The sequence below is a fragment of the Python bivittatus genome, unplaced genomic scaffold, assembly GCF_059951505.1.
Source record: "Python bivittatus isolate LINGU-HERP-01145 unplaced genomic scaffold, Pbiv_v1 ctg000020_np1212, whole genome shotgun sequence".
NCBI lineage: Eukaryota > Metazoa > Chordata > Lepidosauria > Squamata > Pythonidae > Python > Python bivittatus.
In genome coordinates, this window is record NW_028277030.1 from 71617632 (window position 1) to 71630182 (window position 12551).

At 36.2% G+C, this 12551-nt stretch overlaps 1 protein-coding gene across 2 annotated transcripts in view; it reads left to right on the forward strand.

Annotated features, from left to right (window-relative positions):
* Positions 1-9284, forward strand: part of PEX7 (peroxisomal biogenesis factor 7) — a 68356-nt gene extending 59072 nt beyond the window's left edge. For both annotated transcript variants that reach the window (XM_007420901.4, XM_088141328.1), the window contains exon 10: positions 6620-9284. In XM_007420901.4, the coding sequence (XP_007420963.1) occupies positions 6620-6688 (69 nt within the window). In that variant the 3' untranslated portion in view covers positions 6689-9284. The remainder of the gene's footprint in view (positions 1-6619) is intronic.
* The last annotated feature ends 3267 nt before the right edge of the window (positions 9285-12551 follow it).

The following is a 12551-nucleotide window of genomic DNA, read 5'->3' on the forward strand; positions in this document are numbered from 1 at the left end:
TTTTCCTATGACAGTTATTGGTTTTAGTACAGCAGAATTGCAATCCTAAGGGGTGGATTACCTGCAGTATTTCATGATTCAACCCTATCTGAAAGGTCACTTTGAGATGAGCCTTTGTTAGTGAAGCTGAAATTAAACTGGTTGTATTTGTGAACTGAAAATCAGAGCTTTCAAAAGCTGTGAATGATGCAAAACCTTTTAATAGATTTTAGCACCTTTTAACTTTGTATTTACCTAAAGGAAATTTGCTTTTACCAAAATATGGACTTTTGAAGTGGGAGGGAAGGTGGTCTTATATTTGCAGAATAGAGACAGCCATTGTCTAAAGGCAACAGATCCTACTCAAAAGGAGAAGCTTCTTCTGCCTCCATAAGAGGATTTTAGAAATATGGGTGTGAAGCGCAAAGATGAAGAGCCTCCTCTGTTTTTCTGTCTTGTCTCATTTTAGACCCTCAGCATCACTCTCCATACACCTTTCTCTTCTCTTCCCTATCCAGTTTATTTTCCACCTTACCCATCCTCATCCAGTTTTCTTTATCTTACTTCTCTTTCCTTCCTTTCCCAGTGTAGCCATCCCTTAGTCACATGTGTCCCACAGGATGCCCATCCTCAATTTAATAGATATAAAGAGGTAGACAGAATGAATTTAGGATATCATTTATTAGGTGCTAAACACTTTTTTCACTGAACAGGTATCAACCATTATCTAAAGGATTTTTATTTTCACTTTTTTCAATTTCAAAGTTGATCATCTCTGATACCAGAAAAGTCCTGACCAACAAAGTAAAACTATAAGTTAAATAACCAACTGAGGATCTGTCAGAGAACTAACTTAGTTGGCTAGTGAAAACTAGCCTTACTAATTAACAAGAATGGAGAGTTTTCATCATAATTAAAACTGAATAGTCTTTTTCAGCCTGCATATTTATCTAGTTCACATTCTTTGGCTTTGGAGGAGGGAAGAAAAGCTTAATTTATGTGCAGCAAATAGATTTGCTAGATGGTTGCCATAACCCAGTAATAAAGGTATACAAAATGTTCTGCCACAGAACATTCTGACCCTGAGATGGATTGTTGTGATTTTGGAACAGGTTGTTGCAAATATACTGGAAGTGGTCCATCTTTGAAGTGGCCTTCTTGGAACGGCCTATTTCAGGATCTAACCATTTCCGGGAGACTCTGTTACCTGTTCTGTGGTTGTAACCCTCTGTTCCAAAGGTTCTGTGCAAAGCATACTGCATCCCTCTGTGTAGTAGTAAAGTTCCAGCCTTTAAGTGAGGAACCACTCTTCTACTTTGTACTGCTCCAGGAACTTCCCTTTAAACAAGACTATTAGAAGCTCTTTACTGGTAGTGTTTCATTATATTATTTTACTTGATCAGCTGGGAAACCATTGCAGAAAAATGTGCAGAGGTATTGTCTAATTATTTGCATGTAGTTCTCATTATTTTGTACCAAAGTCAAGGGTGCAAAGGATGAAAAAAAGAGAGAAGCTACTCTGAAAATGCATACTACTCATTTTTAGCACCTTTCTTGCTGCTCCCGTTCAATGGCTGATGTGAGAAAAAAAGTTAATGCATCTACATCCCATTGGGTTTAGTCTCTTTACCGTTTTTAGCCTTGGGCAAGTTTTTGCTTAGTTTATATGTAGAGGCAGCTCGAGAAAGAACCTTGTAGAGTCAAAATGGTATCACTCATGCATGTAGTTAAGCTAACAGCAGTCTTGGAGAAAATCCAAGCTTTGCAGAAAAATTAAAATGAAAACTTCATAAATCAATCTTTCTCACACACACACGCACACAGAGTAAGAAGTAAGCCAAAAAGGAGTGAACATACTGATTGTGGACAAAATGCCAGCTCACCGGAAAAGAATGGATTAAATGAAGTATTGCGGGAACAGAATATGGCCAGCTGAAGCCCCTCATACCTCAACATTTTGTTGCAGTTGTCTTGTGTATATTTAAATTGCAACTCTATTTATCTGCAGGATTTACAGGCTGTTCCACTCAACCAACTCTGAAGAATGTACAGATCCCCAATTCTGTAATGTGGGTTAAAACATGTAACAGCCAAAATTTAAATATAATTTAAATTATATGCCTGCCAACATACTTCACAACAGTTGTCTTGGTGAAATACATAGAAACTACAATTGGAGAAAGTTGGAGCTGTAATTTTGCCACTTTTTACAATATTATAGAATCTACTTACATTGGTATCACTCACAACTAAGACAAAGATGTATTTGCACTGTGGTACTTGTGCAAAAATATACTAAATAGCACTCTTGAAGCAAAACAAAAGCAATTTATAGAATCACAGTATATGAAACGATATCCATGGAGAGGTCTGCAAAACTTAGCTAGTAGTGTACAATTTAACATGCCCCTCTGGTACCTAATTAAAAAAATCAAAATAGAAATTAAAAAGATTTATGATAGCTTGTATATAATATGCTGATCGGTTAAAAAGTCCCTGGTGCATTGTAATTAAAAATCAATTAATTTATGATAATTTGTTAAACAAACAAAACACAATAAAGAAAATTTCTGAAGTCATTAGCAATTTAAGATTTAATCATTTTTTATCCTTTTAATAACTATAATTATAAACTCTGGATGTTACTGTAAAAATTTACATAGTTAAGTCATATAATGAATTTTTTAATCACACTCTTCATTGAAACTGCCTGCCTTCTCATCAGTTCCTTCCTACTTGCTGAAGGGCTAGAAGGCTAGGTTTGCAAGTAGGCTAGGCTATAATGGTGCTGGATAGTTTATGGTTCAATGTATTGAAAGGGATCCAACCCTTGCATTAGTACACTGGATGAGCCAGGCCAACACATTAAGCAATATTATGGTGACTTTGTTTGGACATAGAAAACTATGTGAACATAGCCACTGTGTTTTGTTGTCCTGAGTTTGGTATATTGTGTAAACCTGCTGACCCAGTAAAAGTTCCTCACTGTACAAGTATTAACTCTGTTTCAGCTAACATTAGTCATGAATAAGATCCATCAAAATCAGTGAAACAAGTTAGACATAACTAATTTAAAATTCAAGGATTGGGGAGGAATGAAATCATGATGGACAGTCCTGAGACAGGAACCTGAGACAGCCCCAGAATCCTCAATCCATACTTCACAAATCATATTAAATCTATTTTATTCTAACCAGGCAAACAAAAATAGCTAGAGACTAAAGAGCAGAAAGCAGTGCATGATCATATTTTATTGCCATTGAATGTCAGTACTGAAAACATACAGGTGAAACTCGAAAAATTAGAATATCGTGCAAATGTTCATTTATGTCAGTACGGCAACTCAAAAGGTGAAACCAATATATGAGATAGACGCATTACATGCAAAGCGAGATATGTCAAGCCTTACTTTGGTATAATTGTGATGATTATGGCATACAGCTTATGAAAACCCCAAATTCACAATCTCAGAAAATTAGAATAGTGTGAAAAGGTTCAATATTCTAGGCTCAAAGTGTCCCACTCTAATCAGCTAATGAATCCATAACACCTGCAAAGGGTTCCTGAGCCTTTAAATGGTCTCTCAGGCTGGTTCAGTAGAAATCACAAGCATGGGAAAGACTGCTGACCTGACAGTTGTGCAGAAAACCATCATTGACACCCTCCATAAGGAGGGAAAGCCCCAAAAGGTAATTGCAAAAGAAGTTGGATGTTCCCAAAGTGCTGTATCAAAGCACATCAATAGAAGGTTATGTGGAAGGGAAAAGTGGTAGAAAAAGGTGCACACGCAGCAGGGATGACCGCAGCCTGGAGAGGATTGTCAGGAAAAGGCCATTCAAAAGTGTTGGGGACTTTCACAAGGAGTGGACTGAGGCTGGAGTTAGTGCATCAAGAGCCACCACACACAGACGGATCCCGGACATGGGCTTCAAATGTCGTATTCCTCTTGTCAAGCCACTCCTGAACAACAAACAACGTCAGAAGCGTCTTACCTGGGCTACAGAAAAAAAGAACTGGTCTGTTGCTCAGTGGTCCAAAGTCCTCTTTTCTGATGAGAGCAACTTTTGCATCTCATTTGGGAACCAAGGACCCAGAGTCTGGAGGAAGAATGGAGAGGCACACAATGCATGATGCTTGAAGTCCAGTGTGAAGTTTCCACAGTCTGTGTTGATTTGGGGAGCCATGTCATCTGCTGGTGTTGGTCCACTGTGCTTCATTAAGTCCAGGGTCAACGCAGCCGTCTACCAGGAGGTTTTGGAGCACTTCATGCTTCCTTCCGCAGACGAGCTTTATGGGGATGGTGACTTCATTTTCCAGCAGGACTTGGCACCTGCCCACACTGCCAAAAGTACCAAAACCTGGTTCACTGATCATGAGATTACTGTGCTTGATTGGCCAGCAAACTCACCTGACCTGAACCCCATAGAGAAACTATGGGGCATTGCCAAGAGAAAAATGAGGGACAATGCAGCGGAGCTGAAGGCCGCTATTGAAGCATCCTGGTCTTCCATAACAGCAGTGCCACAGGCTGATACCATCCATGCCACGCCACATTGCGGCAGTCATTGCTGCAAAAGGGGCCCAAACCAAGTACTGAGTACATATGCATGCTTATACTTTGCAGAGGTCCGATATTGTTCTATTTCCAATCCTTGTGTTATTGATGTCATTTAATATTCTAATTTTCTGAGATTGTGAATTTGGGGTTTTCATAAGCTGTACGCCATAATCATCACAATTATACCAAAGTAAGGCTTGACATATCTCACTTTGCATGTAATGCGTCTATCTCATATATTGGTTTCACCTTTTGAGTTGCCATACTGACATAAATGAACATTTGCACGATATTCTAATTTTTCGAGTTTCACCTGTATGGCTGTATAGCTCTGGTTGTCCTCAAGTATTTTTCAGAAGAAGGGACACTTTTCCAAAGTCTGATGTTCTGATTCTGCTTTCATTCTCCAATTGACTATCTGAAGTAGAAGCTATAGGCCTGTCTTTCTCTCTCATGCAAAAGGGGATATGTGTTTATCAAAGAAGTTAGATCCAGGTAGTTCTGCTAACACACTGACAAACATTAGGTTTGAATTAGGACACCTGATAGATAATTTAAATTAAATGGTGTATTCATGTTTAAAGATGATGAGTGAGATCCAAGTTCCTGTGCTATATGGGTAACATAGAAATTTTAGGGATCTCTTAAATCAATCTCCTAGGGAATGGTTGATGATTAGATTTCAAGAGCTCACAGAATATTTATCAACATAATTTATCAGCTGTTTATCAAAGCAATTTCTCTGTTTTATTTGCTATTTTTCCCTAGTTATATTTACATTTTTCCTTGTACTATCAGTAACAGAGCTGGACTGAATTAAGTAAAAGGTTCTCAGCAGCCTACATTGTGTAAATCCTGTTTGCTTTTCCTAAGATTGGTTGAAATAATTATTGCTATACTTAATATTCAGAAATTGCCATGAGACGCTAATTAAGACAATCTCAGGTGGAAATTCCCCAGGGATTTTGCAGGTGGTATTTTATGTATTGTTTCCTCTTGGCAGTTGAGTGTACTAGAAAATATTTGTTTTCTGAACTCTAAATATGTGGTCTACTGTATGTGTTTATTATACAGCTATCAGTAGATCAGGGGAAACATCATGAATGGAAAGCTGGATAGGCTGTATTACACAATTATTGTGTTTTAATATCAAACCTTTTTTCTCAGCAAATTATAACTCATTGAACAGTAATAAAGTCTTGTTTTGTACTTTTGAAAATCCACTAAATGGAGTGGGAGGTTAGTTTGGATTTACAGTAATATAATGTATGGCTACAATTATTGTAGGTTTTGTTAATGTTGAAACACCTTTTGAAACACATGTAGACCAATTTAAGTTATAATAAACTTGATCCAACTACAGAGTTTTTAAAAAAAATCTAATTTATCTGTTCATCCTTTCCTTGTTATATGACTATATGTGTATGTGAGTATACTGTTATTATTATTTTCTGATGCTTTGCTACAGAAATTTAAATGCATTACCAAATTTGATGTAGTTTATGCTCTTCTTTTTCCGGTACATTTTTTTCCTGAAACTCATTCTAACTTACTTTAGAATAAATTGGTATAAACTGTGAGCTTGCATTTATTTTAAAATATTATTAAATACATTTACAAACTGTTAGAAGTCTGCTGATATCATAAAGTGATTAATTAAATCTTCATAACTATGTGCTATGAAACTGGTGAAATCTGCTCCTGGAAATCCTCTGAATTCTTCTTTGGTATTCAGTATGTCTTACCAAAGTAAACTTAAATTACAAGTTTATAACTGTTTTGGACCACTTGACAGTGTAATGTTAGTTTCTTTTCTAGAGGTCATTAGACATAAATGAAAATATTTAGAATGCAATTTTATTATTTATTTTATTATTTGTTTATTTATGTTTATCTAGAAATTGATGTTTTAAAATTTGTTTTGGCCTCTTTTCATGTATGTTGGCTTTATACTTTGTAGTATTGCAGGAGCAAAATTACCACTGCAAGCATATAAAACTTGTGTGCTATTAAGATACAGTACATGAATATCTTTTTGAATGCATATTATTTCTTGTCCTAAACTCTGTTTGCTCTCCATAGGTGGCAGACTGTGCTTGGGATGAAACTGTGAAGACCTATTGTCCATCTTCATTGGTAGTTCCTGCATAGAAAGATTTCTCAATAGCAAAGGACTGATTTAGAAGAAATTATTTTAATTTTCTTGGGCAACACGATCTGCCATGATATGCCTTACTAACAATGTTAGGTTTTAAAATGAACTTTGACGTTTCAAATATGTGATTAAGGACAGATTCATATAACTTCTTTCATAGAACCTGGTCAACAAAATGATCACACACTGTGTATAGCATATACAATAATTATCTAAATTATGAGCAGGCGACTTAGTAACCTCCAGATGTTTTGTCTATAGCTCTTAACAGTCCCAGATAGCATGACTACTGTCAAGAGATGGTGGAAATTGTATTCCAAGACATCTGAAGGGCACTATAACTATTCCTGTTGTAAATATTAGGTAATTGAAACTGTGTCTTATATCTAGCTAAAAATGCAAATTTCATTGCAATTTGACTATTCCCACTGTTCGGGTATAGAATTTATCATCCAACGAAGTATCAGCATTGAACTGAGTTCATTATGGAAATACTTTGCAAGTAATGTTGCATTGTAATATGGCACACAGTGCATACAGTTGATGATTATATAATCTGAGTTTTATCTTCCTTTTTGTCTGTGAGACAAATACTACAGTCATTTTCTTTATTATATTTTTGGATCCCATTATTCTGAATTAAACTATGATTGAACTAAGGTTACCAACTCCTGAAGGATAAAATGAACAGGACCTTAAGGTCAGAATCCAGAGAAACCAGAAGACAGGGCCAAAATGCCTAAGGCAGAAAACAGTATTGTAGTGCCACTGAAATGCTGATCCAAACTGTACAGTTACTTTCTGTGCTTAGTGTTCACTTGCTACAAAGCATTCTATCTTTATATGATGTTAAAAATTGTGCATATTTACTAATGAAAATAATTACAACTAAATGTTATATATTTCAAAAGTCAATTGGTTAATCTATGACAGACAATTTAAACTCCACACAAAGCTGATCTCTCAAATGAGCAAACTTAGCACTGGCTAAATGTTGTCACAGTATGTCTTATAACAGTCAAGAAAACAATTTTTAAAAAGTTACTCATTGCATATTTTTCTCTTTTGTACCATGTATGATGTAAATGTGTACACTGATCAGTTTCTGACAACCTGATAACTTCTAGTTGTGTTAGAACCCTACAAATACAGTTTCCCTCAGCCAGCTTACCAAAGATGGTAGGAAGTGTAATACAACTCATCTGGAAGATGCTAAGTTGTGGAAGGTCAACAGACATCTCCTGACAAGGATATGCTGGAGCTCAATCCAGTCATATATGTGGTACTACTTGTGAAACATGGTAGTGAGTTTTAATGTATCTGTTTGTGTGCATCCATATTAATACATTCTGGATTTCACCAACCATGTCCATTTAAAAATATAATTGATAAAAATGTGGGAGTAAAATTGGTTTTCATCTCCTTGGCCAGAAGTAAAGAGAAGTCTGAGACTCCAAAGCAGCCAAATATGTAGCCTTCCAGCAAGTTGATAGCTGTGCTAATTGTGACTAGAACAGTTTTCCCAACATTTTCAGAACTCTGACTTCCCTTACAAACTTTATTTTTTGCTCTCCACCAGTATAGCATCAATTTTGTATATAGTTTCATCTGCACTGATCCTTCACGCTGCTCATTAGCCATGTTGAATAAAGTTAATGGGAAACTGGACAGCCATCAGTTTTCAGCTCTGCTCAACTCTGGAATAGAGAAGTTAACTGCTGTAGAGACTTGTACTTTTCTTGCTTTGCTCTACTTTCAGTTTTGATTATGTGCCATAAATTGGTGTCAACTCTTATTGACCATGTAGACCTTCACATCTTGGGTGACCCTACTGGGATTATATACTCTTGGTATATACTTCCAGCATTCTTTGCTTGTCCCTCTCAGGATCACTCCTCTGCCACCATGATGCATCACATTGAAAGATGGGGTTTAGTTTCCATATAAGTTTTAAAGTAATAATTCATGTGTTTTCCAGCCAATTTTGGAGAGAGAGAAAAAAGATTTAACAGTTTCTTTGTAGATTTGTTTTGACTGCTGATTCATTTTTTGATCCTAAAGTATCCAACATGTTTTGCTTATAATGATCATAAAGGGATAGATAAAATATATAAGTATTTCTAGAAGCAAAATTCTCCAGATAGTTAATATGCATGTAAGAATTTAAAAAGGCACCATTTTCTGAAAAAAAAGTTAAGTTTCAAATCTCTAAAACAAAAATTTGTGAATTTGATTACTATGTATCAAGTTTATATAGTGTAAATGATTGTGTTTTAAAGAAGATTGTAGGAGACTGAAACATCACAATTTACTTGTAAATTTTTCAGCCAAGAAATTGCACAGAACTATAAAATGATTGCATGTAGCTATTGTAATGCTCAAAGTAATAAATGCTACTTCTTTGCAATACTGCTACCTATTTCCAGTATTAATAATGCTTCCTTTTATCTCTTTCGGGACATTGTATAAACAAGATGTTAAGAGAAAGTAGATTTAATGAAATGTTCTGTAAATTGTGTGTGAGAGAGATAAATTACTGGAAAAGGAAAAAATGTTCAGCAAGATTAAACCTTATAAATGATTTAATCATTTGGCTTAAAGAGATGGTAATATCTGTTCTTTACATTGTATAGGTACAGCAAAGTTTTTGAATTTTATCAGCCCTCAGCCCTGATTCGCAACTTTTTGCCATAAATTGCTTCATTCTTATGCCCTCTTTGAATAATGAATAAATCCAATCATAGATTTGCTGGGCATTAAATGTAATATGACCCTTAACTTCAACAAATAATTTGAAAAATATTATAAACATCTTGCAGCATAATATAGAAGTTTCACCAGCACCAGTTACAGAAAATCAACTTTTAATTCTTCAAGCAAAATTATGTTTTTTTAAGTGGCAGTTTTTAAGGTTCACAGCAGTATCTTGAGGTCTTTCAGTAGCATTCAAAAGTAGTCTTTTAAGTCAACACTGTGAGACTAATCCTCTTTCATATTTTCCCCATTGCACATGCCATGAAAATGTTAGATTTCTATGAAACTGTTCTGAGTGTTTATCCCAGTATGCTTTTGAATTATTGTGAGCACAGATTAAAATTACTGCTCCTAGAGGATTAATTCAGTTACCTCTTAAATTGGAGTACTACAAATGAGATTTCACTATTATGAACGGTCACTGTACGATCTATAAGAAAGAACAAAGGGTGTTCCATTTTGCTTTCCTAAACGAACAATCCATGATCCAGTTAATTCCATATTCCAAGCTCCATTCAGGGTATGAATGTTGCTTAGTGGTGCACTAGAATATATTTGCTCAATACTTGGTTGGTAAGACTTAATGCCCATGTTGACTTGATTTCTTCCAGGATATCAGTATCTGCTGATAGTATCATTTCCCTAACCTGCTGCCACCCAGTTATAGGATTACCACTCATTCAAGGCAGGCAGGCAGGCAGACAACCAAGAACAATGTTTAGAATATGTGTATTTCCAGGCTTTCCTCCAGGGCTCAAGCAGGTCGTATGATTCTCCTCCCCCATCCCCTTTTAGTTTAAGTTTGTCCTAGAACCATCTAGTCAGCTTTGTCATTAGGTGGGAATTTAAACTTGTGCTTGTGGATTTAGTGAGATCTCAGCAGTGCTTATAAGTTAATATCAAGTTCTAAATTCCTTCCAATTCTTTCTGTTAGCTGGTAACTGTTTGCTTGATTAATTTTCACAGAAAATCCACCATCCTCAGCTCTAGCATTGAGTACATTGAAATGACTTGGATAAAGAAATCACTGTTAAGGTGTCTTGCTTTGGAAAAGAAAATATAAAGATATTTCCACCTTTTTCACACCCAATCCATATCTGTTATACCAAAGCAGCATTCACTAAATGAATTCATTCAGGGAAGGAGTGAAATAGGGAAAATAGGTTGTATGTAGGTAGCTTTATATATGCTGGAAGATGTAGTGCCGACAAAACCACCTCCCTGCATTTTCTCTGTGCCTCTTTATGGATAGATTTGATTTCTTTTTATGACATGTATGTCCCTGTTCAGTCCCTATAGCTGGAGGACTATTCTGAAAATGAAATGAGTCAAGACTGAAAAGTATTGCATCCATACCTTTCTACTGTTATCTAATAATAGGATTTTTTTTTTTTACTCTTCAGTACAGGTGCTATTTTCTCTACATTTGGCTTCCTCTTAGAAAATTGCCCACAAATTTCCTCTTTTTGGTCTGTTGGTCACACAAAGAAAAGGGAGGGAGGAGAATCCAAAAAACAGCATCTGAGTGAGCACAGAATACAGACTGTGGAGAGATGATAAAATTGGGCCTCCTGTAAAAGGGCATAGCTGGCAGGCTGATTGATTAGGATAACTCTAGACTCTAATAGGCTGTTGCAGGTCTCACTAAGAATGAGAAAAAAAGAATTGCAAAGGAACAATGGTGGGAAAGGACTGGCAGTCTATGCTGGTCTATGACCACTATAAACATTTGATTGACAGTGGCAGTCCTTGTCTCATATTTTGTCAGTATTGCTTTAAAAAGCTTAACATTTCTTACAGCCCCAGTGTATATGACTTTTATTGAATCAATTCTAGAGTAGTGGAGGAATATACAGTAGACTTCTTTGACCACCGTACCCTCTATATTTAATCTTCTTTCTTCAAGATCATCATAAAATTGTGATTTCAGAGTAAAAAAGATTAGCAGACCTTTCATTTGGTTGCCTAATGCATTTTAATGGCAACTGTTTTGCTGGCATCATAGTGTCCTGTTTTCATTCAAGATCTTATCTTCTTTCTGCTGTATACTCTTCCAGCTCATAATTTGCAGCGTTATTACAAAATCTGAAATAATGATATCCAGAAAATGTTCTAGGTATTCCTCTCAAAATTACTAAAATGAATGGAAGCAAATAATAAAGGTCCCCCCCCCAAAAAAAAGTATGGCTAGTAAGATTTAAAAATGCATTTAAAATGAATCAACTAATTAAAATTCATTTTAATTTAAGAATTCAGTAAATACCTCAGAAGCATGAAATGGGCTGGAGGGCAATTCTATTGGAGGACAATGAGGGTAAAAAAGAACTATAGCAGGATGAGGCCATATAAATCTAATTAATTAATAACAAAGGACGATTGAAGCAAACAGCAATAACAAGAGATGAAGTTCTAGATCTTACGATAAATTAAAAACTGCCAAATCCATATGGTTTCTATTTAAGAATTCTTAAAGGGCTTGAATATATAATTGCTATAGGCACATAGACTTAATTGCTTTGTTGATGGTAATGGACCATAGTCGGTGCTTTGGGAAATGCTAGTTTGTGACATTTATGTCTGCCCTTGGAGCCACCATTTGCAGAATTCCAGACTCCTCTGCTGCACCTTCTAATTGAAATTAGACCATTATCCTGCCCTCCTGCTATGTGTTTCTTGGCTGCTGAGACAGGAAATGTGCCAATACAGAGAATCAGCCAAACTGCAAAAGGCAAGAAGTAGGGTTGGCAATGGGAAGTATCCTGCACATCATCTGAGGGCAGCAGGTATAAGCAAGCCATATGGAACCTATGGTTTTATCCTCCAGCAGAGGAAAAAGACTGCCATTGCCTCTGCTGCCATTCCCACGGACATCCCAGAATTGCTCTCTGTCACTTCAACAGTCCTTTGGGCACATGGGCACCGTGTGAAACAAACACTGGGGTGCATCTCTCTCACCATTTTTCTGAGAATGTCTCCAGGATATGATAACCAAGAAGCATTATTAGCCATCAAGTTTATATTTTAAAGGTCTTCAAAAATCCCCAGCATGCTAGCTGGGGAATTCTGGGAGTTGAAGTCCACACATCTTAAAGCTGCTGTGGTTGA